We start from the raw sequence: 19,406 nt of genomic DNA on the forward strand, positions 1-19,406 counted from the left end.
TTGAGTTTTTCACTTTATATACCCTGATATTATTTTTGTTCACATTTCAGAAGCAAGTTTTTTCTTACTCTTCTTGATATGATGCCATCCTCAACCAATAAGAGATCATTTTTCTTGGAGGTGAGAGGGAATTCACCTTCTGGGCTAAATTAAGAAGAAATGGCTGATCACTTTGCATATTCTATTTGTGAAATGGAACATGGTTCAGCAGAGACTACTATCAATAAAGACCACTAGACTAATTTCCCTTGAGACTTGTAGGATTTGAGAGGTTAAAGGCCATTGTTTCCGCTAAGAAGTTATTTCGACAGACAGGAAATTTTTGGATCCACTCTGTAGATTTCCACATGCTCCAGATTCTCTGAATCATAACATGTCAGTGCAAACTGGCCAGCTTCCTGAGCTAGAAAAAGAAATCATCCTGCTACTTGCTACTTGGCAATGAACTTTACGCATTTCTTCAGCAAAGTCCACTCCTTCAAACGGGCAGTGACTACTTCTTTCAGTAGATCGCTAGCGTAGTTCTAATGATGCTGCTTAAAAGTTGGCCAGAGCATCAATGCCAAGACCTCAACTCTAATTAGGCATTTGAGTGAGTCCTTCTTTACATGTTCTAAGGAAATTTCCAAACCAGCCAAGAGAATAGCAATGTCACCCTCAGAACCCCAGTCAATGTTGCGAAGGGCTAGGAGGTACACCAAAATGGATTTTTCTACGTCTCTGCTAATGACTAAGTCTACGAGAAAAAGAAAAATAGTTTTTTCCTGGACTCTTAAAAAAAGATGCAGCATGGGAGCCAATCGATGTTATATGCAAATCTGCTCCTACCTGGAACTGGGATGAGAAACCAGATGACAATAGTGTAACCTCGTTAAACCTGGCACCTTGGCAGATAACTGAAACGTGGTTTTGTCTTCCGGATGGGGGTATTGATTTCTGGGTAGCATATGTGTTTCCATATTTTCTTTCTTTCTTTAAGAAAGAAAATTATGGGAATTTTGATTATGGCTTAAGTTTTTGTGGCTTGAGATCAATATCATGCTGCATTGAAAAATGAAATGGTTACCGTGGGGAAACCTGAAAGATGTGAGGGAGCTCCTTGGAAATGTTTCAATTTTTTGTTTTAAGCTTAATTCTATCTAAGAGATCAAAAAAAAAAATTTAAAAAGCTGCTGTTTAAACACTGAATTGTAATCTTGTTATGAAGTTTTGTGACCTTAACGACTAAATTTGAATCAACTGCAGGGCCAATCTGATCAACTGTGGTGAAATGGGTTATTGAGTTGTTTATTAAAAAATTTAATGGAAAAATATTGCTGACTCAGAGACTGATTGGGTAGACTGAAATTACATAAACAGGCTGATGGGCTGCTGGAAACAGATGAAATGACTTTCATACTTTGTACATTTTTGTCATATATTTATAACAGATATGTTGAGGGACTGGATATTGTTGGGACTAATTTTGTGAATGAGAAATAGCTTCCTTTCTTAGGAAGGCAAAAATGCTGCGATGCCTTTTAAAAGGTATTAAAACATTAATCCAGGGCAGGTCCCGTGGCCTAGTGGTTAAGTTCGGCATGCTCTGCTTCGGCGGCCTGGATTCAGTTCCTGGGCATGGACCTACACCACTCGTCAGTGTCCATGCTGTGGTGGTGACCCACATACAAAATTAGGAAGATTGGCACAGATGTTAGCTCAGGGTGAGTCTTCTTCAGCAAAAACAAAGACAACAAACAAACAAAAAAACATTAATCCAAGCCAACTTTTACTTTTACTGAGTTTAAATGACTGCACTATCTAGTTGTGATTCTACTGGTTAAAAAAAAGAGCATTTTAGGTCCGGCCCAGTGGTGTAGTGGTTAAGTTCACAGGCTCTGCTTCAGCAGCCTGGGGTTTGCGGGTTCAGATGCTGGGTGCGAACCTATACACTGCTCATCAAGCTGTGCTGTGGCAGCATCCTACATACAAAGTAGAGGAAGATTGGCATAGATATTAGCTCAGGGCCAATCTTCCTCACCAAAAAAAAAAAAAAAAAGGACATTTTAAAATCAGCAATCAGCATCATATTTTTGACCTAAGAGAAACAAAAAGCCTTTTATTGGGGCCAGCTCCGTGGATGAGTGGTTAAGGTCACATGCTCTGCTGCAGTGGCCCAGGGTTCGGATCCTGGGCGCGGACATGGCACTGCTGGTCAGGCCACGTCGAGGCGGCATCCCACATCCTACAACTAGAAGGACCTGCAACTAAGATACACAACTGTGTATGGGGGGGGGGGGGGGGGTGGGGGAGAAAAAGCAGAAAAAAAAAAAAAAAAGATTGGCAACAGTTGTTAGCCCAGATGCCAATCCTTAAGAAAAAAAAAAAAAAGGGTGATTTTTAAAAAAAGCCTTTTATTAATCCTACTTCTTTATTTTTGTCTAAAACAGATATTATAGTGAGACACTGTAGTCAAATTAATTTTCTTGTCTGCTGGTTAACATCACAATGTCAAAGAAAATCTTCCAAATTTGAATAGAGATGATAATATGCAATTTTTTCTTAAAAGGGTCTACGTATTATTTTCACTCACAAGAAGCCCTATATTTGTGAAAATAAGCTTTTCCCCATGGGCATGTAACACTGCCCAGAGGCACAAAACTCAGTAAAAGAAAGACAGTCGTTAAAACCTTTGAAACGTGTGGTGGCGAGAAAACATGTAGGGCCTCACGCAAGTTATTCCTACCAGAACTTCTTTCCAAGGACAATATTTCTTATCTGTAATTTGCTATTTCCCCAGATCCATAACATTGTGATATGTAGGGTGTTAGTAAAATACATGAAAATGCCGAAGATAGTAAAAAGAAAAAAAAAGATCCTATAAATCATCTCAAGGATCCTAAAAAATGTCACTGGTTGTTTAGCTTTAAGTGTAGCTAAATTTTTAGGTTGATTACCTGTGGCTTGGGATTTTAGAAAAGTTCAAAGAGTAGAACTATTTTAAACCAAACCCAAAGCATTCAGAATAACTCATAATACACGGGAATTATTACATTTCGGTGGGCCTCTCTATTTCAAATATAATAAACGTTGTGAACCTAGAAAACTCAAGAGACAGTCTGCTGGGTTTATCAGATTTCATGTCTTTAATTAGTTCGTAATATAAAGCACCGGTTCTCGAAGTGTGGCCCTCAGGCCAGCAGCAGCCACAACTCCTGGGAGCTTGTTGGAAATGCCAATTCTCAGGCTCCACCCCAGACCTACTGAATCAGAAACCTGGGGGGTGAGGCGGGGCCGTCTGTGTTTTCACAAGCTCTGCTGATGATTCTGATGTAAGATAAAGTTTGAGAACTATGAGTATAAACTCTGGAGGGCTCTGTGTCTGCAACAATATCTGTGCACGTAACAATGACCACCTCCTATTCCTCCCCATCCATGACCAAGTGAGAAACCTAATTCTTCCAAGAATTCTGGTACTAATTTAGTGCATAGGACACCTGTGGACAGCCCAGTTCCTTTTGCCTTACCTGTGTCAAGTCCAAAGGGGTCTGAAGTGATATAAATGTCCAGGGACGGAAGGCAGTGGGACCTACTCTAGTGCCAGTGTTTTCACAGACATTTGCCGTGAGATCTGGCAGTGGACATCAGTGGCTTTCAGACTTTTAAACCACAGCTCACAGTGTGTGATCCAGTATATGTACATTTGGGTTTATAACAGAAACAAAAGTTTCCCTTATTATGATATGTTCTGATAATTTCTTTTCTGTTGTATGTCATTTAAAAAATGTTGGTTGTGGAGAGGCTGGCCTGGTAAGCATAGTGGGAAAGTTCAGTGTGCTCCACTTCAGCGGCACTGGGTCCACAGGTTTGGATCCTGGGTGTGGACCTACACCGCTCATCAAGCCATGCTGTGGCGGTGTCCCACACAGAAAATACAGGAAGACTGCTACAGATGTCAGCTCAGGGCCACTCTTCCCCAAGCAAAAAGAGGAAAATTGGCAACAGGTGTTAGCTCACAGCCAATCTTCCTCATTCACACACACACACACACACACACACAAAGTTGGTTGTGGCTCATTAAATTATCTTCACAAACTCCCTGTATTGCACCTCAAAGACAAAAATGCTACTTTAGATCATAAATTTTCACCCACAGTCTATTGAGCAGGGTAACACTCGTGAAATGATAAAGTTTGTATATATTTACATATGTGCATATTTCTGTGCAAGGGGCTTCATAGCTTCTGTCAGATTATCAAAGGGAAGGTAACACTTGGGAAGTTAGGACACATGGATCTAGGTCCCATAAAAAGGACAGAGGACAAAAATCAGGATTTCTGCCGTTAGATGACCCCTGTGGCCCCCTGAACACTCCTGTGGATGAGACTGGGAAGGGTCCTCAGGCTGATCCTCCACCCCACACAGGACCCTCAGGAGCTCTCTCCACTGGAGATGGAAGGTTTGATATTTGAGTGGACTTTCTACTTTACAAAGGAATGGCAATGCTGGGCATCCGGTGCGCCCATCGCTACTGGGATCATGATTCGGAATTTCCACAAAGGGCAGCAGGATCGAGACAGTCCAATCGAACCCAAGGCCCGGTTTGTCTTCTATATTCAGTAGAGATTAGCAGTTGCTGCAAGCCAGGTTCTTGCACTTTGGTTGTTGGAAGTGAGGGCCATGGTCAGCTGAGCTGCTGGGATTAGCAAGAAAGATGTAGCACAGGATTTTTCCCCTGTGGTCACTGAGATGACAATCTAGGCACAAACAAGGCTGATACTGGGCCAACAGGCACCAGTATGTCCTTATTGCTTGTTAAACTATTCAAATACTTCTGTATCTTTGGTAAAGAACAGCTGTCCCAGTCCCACCCCCACAGCCACCCTGACCCCTCCCTGGGCCCACTAGGACCTGTATGGGACCTGGAAACCAAAAGGTTAATGCCTGGCACAGCAAGGGGGCCTCCAAGAATGCTCTATGAGTGGTTGGTATACTCAGTTCTTAAATATTTTTTTCCACGGAGGAAGATTAGCTCTGAGCTAACAACTGTCGCCAGTCCTCCTCTTTTTGCTGAGGAAGACTGGCCCTGAGTTAACATCTGTGCCCATCTTCCTCTACTTTATCTGCAGGACGCCTGCCACAGCATGGCTTGTCAAGTGGTCCGTAGGTCTGTACCCAGGATCTGAACCGGTAAACCCTGGGCCGTGGAAGCAGAACATGCGAACTTCACTGCTGTACCACCGGCCGGCCCAGTTCTTGAATATTTTTAACATTACCCGGACATAAACACAGCACATAGGGCAACGTCACTGGCTACACATTCGCTTACACTTCACAACCGGCAGGGCTACGATGGAAGAGGTGTGCACCGGCCTCACCTTGAAACTGATTGACCTGCTGCACGGGGTATGCATTCCGCTGCTGCTGGAGGTGCTGCCGGGGCAAATGCGTTTGCTGCAACTGCTAGGACAGGACAAGAAGGGGGGGATGGAATGGGGAGAGAGCACACAATTAAATATCTTGGCAGTTCCAGGAAGGCAGGTTTTTTTTCAAAAACTAAATTTTGTACTGAAGAATAACGCACATGCAGGCAAGAACACAAAGCATAAGTGTACAGTTTGATGGGTTTTCATAACTGAACACACTCCTAGTAACCAGCATCTAGAACAAGAAAGAACATTGGCAAGAGTCCCCCACGCCCCTTTCCAGTCATTACCCTTCCTCTGATCCTGACGGAACCACTATCCTAACTTAGCAACACAGATTAGTGATGTCTGCTTTTGTACTTTCTATAAGTGGATCTGTACAATGTGTTTGTGTCTGGCTTCTTGCACCCGTCGTTATATTTGTGAGATTCATCCGTGTCGATGCATGAAGTTGTGGTCTGTTCATTCTCACTGTTGAATAGTGTCCCATCATAGGAATAGACCACAATTTATTTACCCGTTCTACTAGTGATAGTCATTTAGAGTGTTTCCTGCTTGGGGCTGTCACGAATACGGCTGCTGTGAACATCCCTGCCCACGTCTTTTGGTGACCATCTGCGGCATTTCTGACGTGTGGACTTGCTGGCTCACGAGGAACGTGTACTCAGGGAGGCAGTTTTGATTCTGACTTTCCAACATCAGCTTGCATGTGTTCCTTAGCATTGTGGGGACAGAGCTCAAAGGGACAAGCAATGAGTTTTTAACGACCTAAATAGATGCTTCAGGTATAGGAAGATGGGATTTTCAGGGGTGATTTTAAAAAGGCTAATTTTATTCCCATGAGGCCACACTGCCTGTAAAAGACATCCCCACAAATGAAACAGGCAGCATTTACTGCCTCGAGGAAACCGCGCAGGATTCCACGTACACCAGGAGCCAGGAGGCCCGCATTTTAGTCTTTCTTCTTCCACTCGCGGGGATTCTGCACCACTGGCGGTGTTACCAATACATGGAAAGGCTACTGTGATCACTATCATGCTGTATGTGAAAAGGGAAAGAAAAGAAGAGTGAGGTGGAAAGACCAGAGGAAGGGGTTTTAGGTCTTGGTCTGCATTCAAGTAGCTGCGTGACCTCTGGGGTGTCTTTTAACCTCCTTCTGTAGCTGCTGAATATTCATTAAGCACGTTTCTACAGAGAACATACAGCAAGGGCCCTGCTCCTGAGAGTGTTCATTACAAAAATAACACACACTGACCGCTTCTTAACACATGTGTTTATTTCTATTTTTTCTCTTGTTTTTGTTTCTGGGGAGCTCTATAATTTTCTTTTTCTTTCTCTCTTTTTTTTTTTTCTTTTTCTGGACAAGGCCAGCCAGCACTCTGGCAACCAAAGAAAAGCACAGCCTCTGCCCTATTCACCCAATCCCCTGGTGCCTACCATGGTGTTTTGCACAAAACGGTTGAAACTGTGAAATTAATTAATTGTGTGGACAAGAAACCATGCTAATTTGTTAGGCAGCATTATAAGGGCATTATTGAGAGCAAGCTGAGCACTTAAAAGCTTCTCCTCAGCCAAATGTCCCATATCAGGTAAGAATTTAACTGTCCCATTTACAACTGGGAGTGAGCCCTGGGGTAGCCTGCGGAGGGTTGGGGATGGGGCCCCCAGTTAGGAGTCAGGACGCCCCAGCTGCAGTCCTGGCTGTGCTTCTCTCTAACTCTGCGATCTCAGCTAAATCACATAAGCTCCCTGGCCTCACTTTCCTCATTTTAAAATGAAGGGACATCATGAGGTCTAATATTTCTTTCAGATCTAAAATTCTAGGCTCTGTTGAACTATTGTGAGTGGATGAGAGGTGACGTTCTGCGCTCTTTGAGAACCAGGCATTAAATGTTAATTCACGCCTGCTTTCAACCTGCTGTTCTGATCTCTAAGTCCACTGAGAATCATTACAGAGTCCCCGGAGATACGCAAGAACCCAAATCCTTCTGTTTTCCCTCACATGTCGTTTCAGGAAACCCAAGAGTTTCTAATATGCTCGTTTTAAAATTGAAATTGTTAGGTCACTTTCAATGCTGCTGCAGAGACTAAGAAAATCAGCTTGGCATTGATATGGCAATATTCATTCTCAAACAAAAAGTTGACAGCCTACCGCTTGGTGACCCCTGCATAGTCTGCATCAGTAAGCAATGTCTCGAGGGGCAGGTAAGATGCTACACTGACTTCAGTTTCTTCAGTGCAGTCTCTGGGTTCCATTTGTGGGATTTGTCCCTTGGGTCGCCCCCAGGATGGCTGGTACATGTGGCTGCAGCTCTTAACATCACATTCTGTGACATCAGGGTCATGTGACAGGTCCCCCCACACATTTGTGCAGTTTCCATAGAATTTTACACACATTATTCCGTGTGATCCTTAAAATAGCTACAGGAGGAAGACTGGTAAATTATTAAAACCTAACCTGGCAGAGGAGGAGAGAGGTTAGCTGGTTTTTCGAAAATCATACCACAAGCAAAAGATTGTGACCCCGAGTAAATCATTCTTCCTGGGTCCCTCTTCATTCTCTTCATACACACAGTTACTAAGGAATTATACTCATTTTTTGCAGTTTCCCATTTCCTCATCTTTTCCAGGGATCTCTGTATCTCTCTGTGTCCTGGGTCCTGAGGGGTCTCCCCAAGTTCTCCTCCTCGTCTGTGGGCGTCATCTTGTGGCAGCTTTTCTCCCACTCTTCTGCCTCCCTCCTTGTTCCCAGGGTTTGGTGGACCTCACTGAGTGGGGACACTCCTGGGCTGGCACAACTGAGTTCTGCCTGGTTACCCGGCTCCTCTTTGTGCCTTGGTCACAGCAAACATATGAAAGGCCATCACTCAAAACATCAGGCACACCTGAAATTTCCTGGGATTGGCTGAGGAGAGGAGTCACAAAGCCCAGCTCCCCCTAGCAGCTCCATTTATCACTGCCTGAGAGAGATTAGCATGGTTCCTTGTCACACACCTTACGCAGGGTGAGAGAGATACAGGCTTGTTTGTACAAGAGCTGCCAGGCGGCTGACTGACCTTGGTGAAAAGGGAGATAATTACACAGCTGTTCAGGAACAAAAGCAAAAAAAGGAACATAAGTGAACTGCGCTCAACAGTACAATTTTTCTATTTGGAGGATGACTGGTGTTACTTTGAACTGTTGCTTTGGTTACTAGCGACCTCAACATGCCTGAGTCCCACACAGTATCTTGTATCTAAGTGGTGGAGGATGCTTGATAAATTTCAAAATTCTGATCCTATTAGGAATATTCTAGAAGGGTAACTGTGGGGCAGAGCTCTATTGGACCTTAAGCCTTATAGGACAAGCTCGCACCTCCTATAATAAAAGAGCGCGATGCCCCATACAGACCCCCCACAGGAGCCACCTAGGGATCTCTTGTGGAAGGCCTCACGTGTTTCCTGGGATAATACTAAACCCAGCCTGGGGATCTTGAAAAGCAAAACACCTTGAAACCTCCAGGAGCAGCCCTCAGGGAAGCTTCCTTTCAAAGCTGGAGGAATTATATGGCAAAGGCGGACAATGATTCTAAGGTGAAGCTTTATTTGTGTTAGGCCTTCCTTTAACTCAAAGATTTCCTAAACTGCTTTAAAAGATTTTGAGAATTTTCTTAAGTTCACACCCTTTCTGTGACCCCGAGTTCAGGTTTCCAGGCAGTTCTGTGGGCCCTATTATTCTGCTATTGTTCCTGTTCTATTGTTCATGACCAACTCTGTAGAATTCTCCTCCTGACACTTTCCTCCAAGAAACAAAGTTCTCTGAATTATTTTCTTTTTTCTTCATGCTGGAAATATTAGCGTTTACGAAGAATGTAAGGCAGCCCTCTACCCCGCCATGCTGATTACATAGACCCTGCTACTACAAACTAGAAGAAAAGCAGTCAGGCTTGAATTGAAGAAATGCCTCTGGCAAATGGGCCTTCAAATTGATGGCTGAAGACTGTCTTTTAAGAACAAACTAATTCATTCTAAGAAAAAGCCTAACTAATTGAAAGGTCTAAATTCTGCAGGTTCTTCTGTGATCCTGGGAAATGCTAGACTGTGAATATCTTGGCAAAGGACTGGAACTCCCTCGCAGACACCAGGTGCTGAATAAATGCTTGCTGAACGAATGAATCACGCCGTGGGCGCACGTTACCTGTTCGGCCAGAATCTGCTGCTGCTGCTGTTGCTGCCTTTGCTCCCGCAGGAACTGTTGCTTCTGCTGCTCCATCAACTGGGCCCGCTGGTCAATGAGCATCTGCTTCATGATGGCTGCCTGGGGCTGGCTGCCCAGGAAGCCGGCACCCGCGGGACTGGCTCCTGAGACCATGCTGCCTGAGCCTGGGGCTACGGAGGACTGCATGGGGCCTGTGGTCCGGGGAAGCCCAACTGGATGCTGCTCCTGGGAGGTTAGGAAAAGAAGAGAATGCAGCAATTCCACATTTAAAGGGAAGCACGGGGGAAGAGGGATGGGGGAAAGGCTCTGGCTTATAGACCTAAGGGGTCCTGAGTAGACACCTTATATTTCCACAAAAACAACCCAGTAGTCTTCAAACTTGGCCTTACTACTGTAGAACTGGAGAGGCTACAGGGGGACAGTAATAGAGTATGGCTCTGGGAAATCTGAGACCAAGTCCTGTCTGTTTTGGATGGGGCTGCCTAAGGGACAAGGCCTGGGTTTTCAGCTACATTCTGTGTTCCTCCAAAGGAAAGGGAATAAGCCTTTAAGGTGAGGCTGGGCTCACCTTTAAAGTCTGGAACAAGACAGCCTGACCTTGACTCTTAATCCTTGCTGCCTACCTGGCCAAGATGGACTTCTTAGCTGGTAAAAGACACATTTACAGAAGACTGCTGGAATTTATTAATCAACAGATCTGCTATTTAATGGGATTCTCATTAATTGCAACATGTGAAAGCTTTGATATATGTAAAAAAAAAATCCTGCTAGTGAGACTTGTTGATGGTGAGAACTGCGAATATGTTACACTGACCAAAGAAACGTAATCTCTCAACATCTTCAAAAATAGAATTGAGTCGAGAATGTCTGGCATAATTTAAACGTGGGGGGGTTGAACTGGGTCTCTTGATTCTATAATTATGTGTTAGTCAGTTAAATGATGGCAACTTTTAAGGACTGGTCCTTAGGGAATAGGAGGTAAAGCGGTAAGGACCTGTTTACACACAGCCCAAGTGACTCCTTGGAGAATGTGCTCCGAGGGGAAGTCTGTAACAACCAGACAGTGTAGACCATTTGGGGAAAACTCTGATGGGAAGAGTGGGTGTGTGACCATAAGATTCAGTTTCTGGACATTTCCTTCCCTGTTCATTCTACCAAGCACACTTGGTAATAGCAAGTACTGTCTGAACATTTTGCAGAAATGTTCCTTTTAATTCATTCAACTTCCAAGTAATTAATCTGAACACAGAGGAGCTGATGTCTGAGATGTACACAAATTAAATGGTACACATGGAAGGATATAGACAGTCATATTGCGAAGCAGGATTATGACTTAAATCCTAAGAAATGAATGTGAATAACTCTAGAGTCATTTAAAAAAACTTTCATCCAGTCAAATTGGATTTTCATATTTTTCCTCTTTTTGCTTTGCTACCTTCTCTGTATAGACAGTCAACCACACTGGCAGTTTCCTCTTAAAACACAGAGTCGAGTTTGGTCTCTGTCTCTCCTAGAGACACAGTCCTGGATTCGATCCCCCCAGCCTGGGCTTGCTGTATCCGCTTCCCTCCAACGTGTGGTGCTGAGCCAGTCACACTTTTCTTTCCTGCTGTGAGATACCTAAACTGCATCTTCTTCACTCCTTCCACCCACCCAAACAAAATGAAAAAGCAAAACACCATTATTCCTCTCACCCGGGAAACAATATCCCAAGAAGTTCTGGTTAGTTAGTGCAGTAGTCCCGGTCACCCAGCTAGTAAATGGAAGAACCAGAACTAGCAGAACCAGAACACCGATCTGGGGTCTAAATTCAGTATTCCTTCCACTAGCTCAGACCTTTCCCAGACGACGGCTCCAGGGTGCCCAGTGTGCACCTAAGAATTGCCTGTAGACTCAATATATAAGTATGTCTCTCATAAATGAACTGTGTTCTATTTTTTGAATGTAAATGTTGTTGCTGAAGTTAATAAAACTTCTCGTCTTTGTGTATTTTCTCCGTAAATAGACAATTATCAGGTAGAAAGCTATGAAATATTTATATCAAAAAGACCTTATACTCAAAAATGCCAGGAGCCTTTACGCTACCCAAAAGCTTACTTTATGACTGACCCTGCAGGGGTCAAGATATTTCAGAGTTTTCCCTTTCCTCTCAATACTTGCTACTTGTTTTCTAAGCCCTTCCTTCCACTGGGATAAAGGTGTTTCTTGCCACCTTTAGAGACAAATGGCTGATTGACCTAACACTGTAACAAATGAACTCACATTGAAGTATAAATAGTGAACCAATCAGCAAAAACACATAGTTTTTTCTGAGTATTTCAGTATATTTGATACTTTCCAGTTTGATAAGGAGGAGAGAGTTGGAAAGAAAATGAAACCCAAGGGAAGATAAAGTTTTCTTCAGTTTGATTTTATGAGAAGGTCTGGTCTGGGGAGGCCCCATTTATCTTGGTGAACTTTGAGATAGTCCTGTTCTGTGTGACCAGTCCTGCTAGCTGGGGCACATGCCCAGGAGTGGTAAGTGGTGTCATGTTGCTTTCCCAGCCTCCCACCTGGGAAAAGAAGGGAGAGAGAGGCAAATGAGGTGATGATGATACAATCATCCCTCAGTATCCTCAGGGGATTGGTTCCAGCACTGCCCGCAGATACCAAAATCCACGGATGCTCAAGTCTCCTAGTCTGCTTTTAGTATCCCTGGGTTCCATATTCGGGGGGGCTGCATCTGCGGATGCGGCCCCCATGAATACGGAGAGGCATCTGTACATCCAACCACTTTTTTTTTTTTTTTTTTAAAGATTTTATTTTATTTTTTTTTTCCTTTTTCTCCCCAAAGCCCCCCAGTACATAGTTGTATATTCTTCGTTGTGGGTCCTTCTAGTTGTGGCATATGGGACGCTGCCTCAGCGTGGTTTGATGAGCAGTGCCATGTCCGCACCCAGGATTCGAACCAACGAAACACTGGGCCGCCTGCAGCGGAGCGCGCGAACTTAACCACTCGGCCACGGGGCCAGCCCCACATCCAACCACTTTTGACACCTGTCTTCCAGGAGCAAAAAGAAATAATTCAAAAGCACAGTGGGAAAAAGCCTTCCCAGAGGGACAGTTAGGTTATTACTTCACAGGATTATATATTTCCCTAAATGATTTCCTGCCAAAGGTTTTGCCTTCAGGTTTCTCACTAAAGACCCGAAAACATAACGGCAGGAGGGCTATGTGCATTTTTAAAGGTTTGCCTTCCATATGAAACATGCGTGATTCTAGATTGGCACACCTTTAGGACTTTCCCAACCAGCTCTGCTGCATTCAACAGCGGGTGAGTGACACCTGGGTGTATATTCCAACGTGTGAAGATGCACCAAGTGATTCGCCTTACAAATTGAGCCGGCTGAGGCCATTAGCTGCTTCATCTTATATGGTGGCTTTTAACCTCCAGTCTAAGAGGGCTTAATGAGCAAGAGTCTGTCGAATTTCAGGATTTCAAGCCACTGTTCTTGTTTCTAAGGAGGACACACACTGTGTGTGCAATTAGAGAAAACCAGGCTGAGCTTTCGTCACCAGAAATGTAACGCCTTGAAGCCAAACGATGCAGTATTTTTAGTTTTAATTACTGGCTTGTTCTCCACCCCACCCCCTGCCCGACAACCTCCCTTGCTTTCTACCAAGAATCTTAATTCAGTCTCTTCCTCTCAGAAATCCAATTGGCTACACAGATCGTCAACATTCCCCAAACCTCTCACTCTTCAGTAAAATAAAGGGAGGGGGGGATAAAAAATCAAAACCAAGAATCTATTTTACATGTCTTCTCCTAGGAAAAGATCTTCGCGATTTTCTAAGGGATGAGGCGAGGTAGGAGGTGTAAAAAACACTCTGCCTCCCCGCAAAGAAGCAGTTTTCTACTTCAAAAACCAGCTGTGGTAAAAATATCTCCCCAGAACAGCCAGCTGTTTATTTATAAATCTGTGCGTAGGGAAGCTTTATTTCTCTTAAGTGTTTTGAAGAACATGCATAGTGTTTGGAGAGAGGGCCCGGGGTGGCTGGCAGCGAACCAAAGATTGCTGGCTCCTTAAGGTGGGATCAGAAAAGGCTGCTGGCGGTGGTTGAGTCTGGGGTGACGGGACTTTGCGGAGAACTGGCTCGAGGACGCCCTGGGCTTCAGCCTTTTCCCGGCGTTCCTCGTCGGGGAACAAGGAGCAGCTGCTGTTCTTCCTCTGTCCCAGCAGATGGTGGTGTCAGCCCGGTCCTCCGGCTTCCAGCTCGCCTGCTCAGCGCGCGTGGCGTGGCCCGCCCCCCACCCCCATTTGCAGATGGCTTAATCATGACTCCGGTTCCTCCCCCGCCTCCGTCCCCCCGCCCCGCGCGTCTGGGCTAACGCTGCGAACGTGGAGCCAGGCAGTCAAGTGTTACAGCGTACAGCAGGTAGCCTGGCAACTGAGAGCATAATACCGAGCAGATGGTGTTCGCACGGCGTGATGGACATCACACACGACAGCCTGAGACAATCCAGGAATTCCCTGGGGACTCGAGGCCCTCTTTACACAAAATGAGTTCTCTCTCCATTGCCGTGTATCTCTGGGGTTATCTCCCCCCTCTCCCCGACTGACACTGAACTGGTTTCTTGTTACCGACTTTTCTTCCAGCCCGAGGGGAGGAAGATTTCACGTGGGGGTTGGGGACCGGCCGTGGAAGGAAACGGAAGGGCTGGGAGCCGGAGGAGATCGTGGGGGGCGGAGGCCACCGGAGAGGGGAGGGAGAGTGGCGTAAACCAGACCCCGGGGCGGACTGCCCGAGAGAGGCAGGGTCTCCGGAGCCCGGGCTGCACAAAGCCGGCGCGGGAGGGCGGCGCGGAGGGGCGAGCCTCCACTCAAGAGTCTTTGCAATCGCATGGTCTGCGAACAGCCTAAATGAAATTTAGGATTTTACTTAAAAAGTCCCCTAGGGCGTAATTTAGCCTCTCGACTCGAGCCTATATGCTTACAAGTCCTTAGGGGACTCTAAGAAGTCAGGAGCCGGGCCCCTGCGCTCCCGGCAGGCCGGAAGATGCCTCTGCGCGCAGGCGTCCCTAACAAAGAAACCGACGAGGCGGGCGGCTCCGCGTTCCCGTCCCCCAATACCGTGTGGGCCCGGGCCCGGGAAGGAAACAGGCGCAGAGGGCAGGAGGGCAGAGAGGAAGGGTTGTTCATAATAGGAAAAAAATAAAAATAATGCATAAACCAAAAGGACGTCCCAGAACACAAATCTGTGCTTTTCACACACACTGGACCAGGTCAAGTAATTAAGAAAAAATTTAAGTCAATCTTCAGCCCAAACGCAATTTTGCCTAGATAATATACATCAAGAGACTTCTCTGTCCAGTCTCTCCCCAGTATCCAGAGGCTTTCTTCTTGCAAAGGTACTATTCAAGTTTTAAGTTTCAGAGGAGGAAGTCTTTTCAAAGGTGGAAGCTGACGTTTCACGCAGAACATCATACTTGCTGGGAGAGCGTTCAGCAGTTTCATGTCAGCAGCACAGGATGAATCCGACACCCACGGGGGGTGGAGTGGAGGCATCTGGCTGTGATTCCCAGAGGCTCAGGGTGGTCAACTCAACTGGTACTCTGAGGCAACCATCTGACCTCTCAGTCTCAGTTTCCACCTCCTCAAATGAAAATCCTATTTATAAGACTCCTTTCTTGACAATGAAAGAGATGAAAGAGTTATAGAAAGAAAATGGCTAAGAAGATGCTAACGCCTCCGCGCCCCCCCCCCCCCCCCCCCAAGTATAGGCAGTTCAGGAACAATAATGTGTTAAATCGAGGGTTTAAGTGTGATTCCAGGATCAGCATCATTAGCATCACCTGGAGCTTGTTAGAAATGCAAATTCTCAGACTCCACCTCAGGCCTACTGAATCAGAACCTCTGGGAGCGGTTTAACATGCCCTCCAGGTAATTAAGATGTCCCACAGTTTGAGAATCACTGGGACAGACAATCCTGGTTTATGGGCACTGACTGCAACTTGAGGCATCTGAGCTCTCTGTACCCTGATTAGATTGCAAACCCTGCACTTTCAAAAGCAGAGTGCTGAGTTGCTTAGGTTTGTATTGCAAATTAGTCTGCATCTGAAACAAAACTCCCAAATTTTCAGAGAGTTGCTCAGGCAACACAAACCAAGAATTCTGAAAGGACCCTATGGCCATGATTCTTCCAAGAAGGTCACTCCTCCTGCAACTCTGCGATGGAGGCTGAGGAGCAGCCGAGACTGAGGAAGGGGTGAGGCCAGTAAACTCCTTTGCTCAGGAAGGGAGTGTCAAACATCACTAGACTTCCCGTCCCTGATCTGATATAAGGTAGAACTATGGAAAGCTATGATTGGAGGAAAGTCCCCTCTGGCTGGAAAGGGTTCTTCAAACATGGAGAAGACCAGAAGCAACAATGGAAGATGACAGCTAACACCTATGGGGCACCCACTGTATGCAAAGCATCCTGCCAGGTGCTTTCACCTGAGTAATTAAACTCATTTTATTTATTTTAAAAACTCAAGTCTCTGAGCGGTTAAGTATTGTCTGATGTCCCATAGCTGGTGGTGGTATCTTTGGGACGCTGACTTTTCCACTGACCATAACATGCATCTGGTCTAAACTGAGCAGACCACCCAAGAGGACTCTGGAGTAAAGAGAAATGGGAAGGGGGTAAGGGGAGAGAGGAATGGGCATAGAATAAAAAGGTAGAAACTGTATTGGGATCAAAGGATGAAGTTGAAAGAGCACAAAAATACACATCATTTTTTATAAGTTGCCTGATACCCAAAATTAGGATGCCTTTGTCGTATCAACTTCGACATTTAAAGAAAGGGCATAAGATTAGACCACTCAACCAGAAGTGGAAAGAAGAAACAAAATAAAATAAGACCTTAGAATTCTCTTTGAAGTTGGTCAAGTGTCAGGGCAGGAACTTGGTTTCAGGATAGTGGCTTCTTTTACAGACTTTCTTTGTCCTTGTCCAGAAGAATTTTTCACTATGAATTTGGAGAGTTGCTTACAATAAATTCATAGCAAAGCCCCAACAGGGCCTACCCCATATAAACCCCTCTGTTTCAGCAGATTGTTGAAGAAGTTTGGATAAAAAGGTTTTATGATGTGTGTTGGTGGTGTCCCCAAGATGACTGAGTTTTGAGGCAGTTTATCAATTTAGGAAGCTCATCACTGAAATGGTGGTAACTTGGGGCCCAATGCTAAGCCTGCCAAATGGGTTCAGCAGAGTTCTTTGTTCAACCTCTAAGAAGGAGCAGTTTATCTCGGGGGAACCCAACAGGCCTGGGTAGAAACTTAGCTCCATCATGGGCCCAGTGACTGGCCCGCCCTGACTGTCTAACAAATAGCTTGTTGATATTACTGTTATTGCTATAACCTCTTGATCATGCAGTTCTAGAAAGTCAAGTTGAGGGAAGTGCTGTGTTTCTGGTTCTAGCTTAGCTCCTAAGACAATGAGGACTAGGACTTTAAACGTGGTTTACAATGAGCAGAATGGAGTTCCTACCAGGACTTTTGACTATTTAAAAAATACATGTTTTGCTGAGTTTCCCCCCGATCACTGGGAAAATTTGAAAAAATTGTATAAAACTAGAAAGAACAAAAAGGCAATATTCATTTTTAACACTCAAAGGTGACCATGTTAATATTTTGATGTGTTTTTATATTTCTTCTCAGCTTTTTTCCCCTGTATGCAATAATATATTTTCTGTGCTCGTGATCACTGTATATATATGATTGTATCACTGTTTCTTACTAGGTCACATAGGAGAGGTAGAAAGTTCCAACTTTTCAAATGCTTGGATAACTTTCTGGTAGGATGAGACTTGTACGGCATCATTCCAGCAGGATCTGCAGGTCTGTATGAGTCTTGCAGTGTCCAGCACAGAGCTAGGTGCACAGTTGCAAGAGAATAAATATTTGCTGAACTGAACTGACTAATTGGCTGTGATGAATTCTAGCCTAAACCACTATCATGTATGATTGGAGAGGAGAATAAAAGATGGCCCTATAGTGAACTGCTTCTCCGAGCAACTGAGTAGAACCTCCACTGAAGAACTAAGCAAGGGTTAAAGGTGGTGGTCCAGTGCAAGAGACGAGAGTGCCCTGGGCCACAGGAAGGTCAGGCTTTCATGGACTTTCTTGGGGGTAAAAACAACAAAAATACCATTTGTTCTTATCAGTGCTTTGAACATAGTTACCATAGGTCCCTCCAATGGAAACACAACTTTGAGAGTTATGCTTTTCCTCTGCCTTTGATGTAAATTATAGAGTCCTTTTGATCCCTTTGTTGTGATTAATTGCACCACCAAAGCAACTCTAAATTGGCTAAAAGTTCATTAGTGTGCAACAATAGGAGCTTGATTAAATAAATTATGGTACATCCATACCATGAATACTAGGCAGCCAATAAAAATCATGCCTTCTCAGACTATCTAATCACATAGAAAAAAGCTTACAATATATAGTTAAGGGGGGAAAAAGCAGTTTCTAAGAGAGTAATCAGAATAATCACCTTAGACAGAATTAGAAGTGATTTTTATTTTTATACTCTTTCACATTTTCTATTAAGAACGTATTACTTCAAGTAAGCATTATTTTAAGAAACTTATGCCCTAGAAAAAGTCTTTTAATTGGCAAAAAAGAAAGAGAGAGAGAGAAAGAGAGAAAGAAAGAAGGGAGCCTGTTTTCAAGGACTCCATAATTCTGATGAGGAGCGAGGATGCCCTAGTTCCTGAGCAGCTGGTGGCATCTTTGCAGAGGAGGAGTAGAAGCCACATCCCTGGGCCTTCTACATGGAGACAGCAGAGCATAGGGCCCAGTGGTGAAAGCACCTGACTGTGCCTGGAGAGGGAACTGAAGGCTTCTCAGAGGAAGTGATGTCTCGGAATGGCTTAGGTGGACAAGAGAGGGATGGCTTCCAGAACAGAGCACAGAGTGATCAAAGATGTGAATACATCCTGTTCTGAAATCCCATTTCTAAGGACTCATCTCATGGAAATACTCACAGCTTTGTGCAAAGGTTTATCTTTAATAGCTTGAATGATGCAGAGTAGGAAAAAATGAAAAAACAACCTAAATGGCCAACGTTGAAAGCATTTATTAAACTATAATACAACCCTCCCCCGACAAAAACCCAAACCTCATTAAGAATACTTAGCCTAAACAGACATGGAACAGAATGTAGTGAGTTGAAGGGGGCCCCAGTTGTGTTCGGGACCTGGACTATTTCCACCTGAGCCCACCTTATCCTCTTGAGTGTATAACAAACATCCTTAAGTGGCTGTTGTCTTTTTCAAGACCTGGACATGGCATGAATGTGAACAAACTGAGTTTGGCTACAGGTTCAGCAACTAGGCCAGCTTGGCATTGCTTCGACAAAGAGCTCCCAAGTCCCAGAGAAGGCTCTGAAGGGCACTGACCATCTTCTAAGAATTCTCTGGTGCACCTGGACAAGCTTCCCTTTGTGGCACCATCTACTTTCTGTGGTTTTTCTCTATTCTAGGCTTGAAAGCACAGAGCATGGCCAGAACCAGCCCAATCTTTAGAGTTTAAGAACTCAAGAGACAGTGAAAACGATCATTTGCCTCCACAGGTTGTCTTCTCTGCGGGGCTGTAGGAAAACCCCAGCCCCAGGGGCTGTGAGACCTGCCCCACAGGGGTGGGCACAGCATCTGTCTGCATCCGAGTGGCCGCTGTCAGGACACATGGACTGCATGTGGTTTGTCAGCTGCTCCAGGAATTAGGTTTTTTAGCCATATGTTTGCTGCCTTTCTTTCCTTGATGTAAAAATAGGGAG

The 19,406-nt window shown here is 44.8% G+C and overlaps 2 protein-coding genes across 3 annotated transcripts in view; one reads left to right on the plus strand and one right to left on the minus strand.

Annotated features, from left to right (window-relative positions):
- Positions 1–1,313, plus strand: part of MGST2 (microsomal glutathione S-transferase 2) — a 38,300-nt gene extending 36,987 nt beyond the window's left edge. Inside the window, exon 6 of the mRNA XM_046656356.1 lies at positions 51–1,313. Within this exon, the coding sequence (XP_046512312.1) occupies positions 51–77 (27 nt within the window). The 3' untranslated portion in view covers positions 78–1,313. The remainder of the gene's footprint in view (positions 1–50) is intronic.
- Positions 1–19,406, minus strand: part of MAML3 (mastermind like transcriptional coactivator 3) — a 392,390-nt gene that overhangs the window by 1,505 nt on the left and 371,479 nt on the right. The window contains exons 3-4 of one of the 2 annotated variants that reach the window (XM_046656355.1): positions 9,582–9,827; positions 5,358–5,439 (exon numbers count right to left, since the gene is read on the minus strand). In XM_046656355.1, the coding sequence (XP_046512311.1) occupies positions 5,358–5,439; positions 9,582–9,827 (328 nt within the window). Of the gene's footprint in view, positions 1–5,357; positions 5,443–9,581; positions 9,828–19,406 lie in introns of both variants that reach the window. The other variant, XM_046656354.1, reaches the window with a different exon arrangement.

Source organism: Equus quagga, chromosome 3, assembly GCF_021613505.1.
Source record: "Equus quagga isolate Etosha38 chromosome 3, UCLA_HA_Equagga_1.0, whole genome shotgun sequence".
NCBI lineage: Eukaryota > Metazoa > Chordata > Mammalia > Perissodactyla > Equidae > Equus > Equus quagga.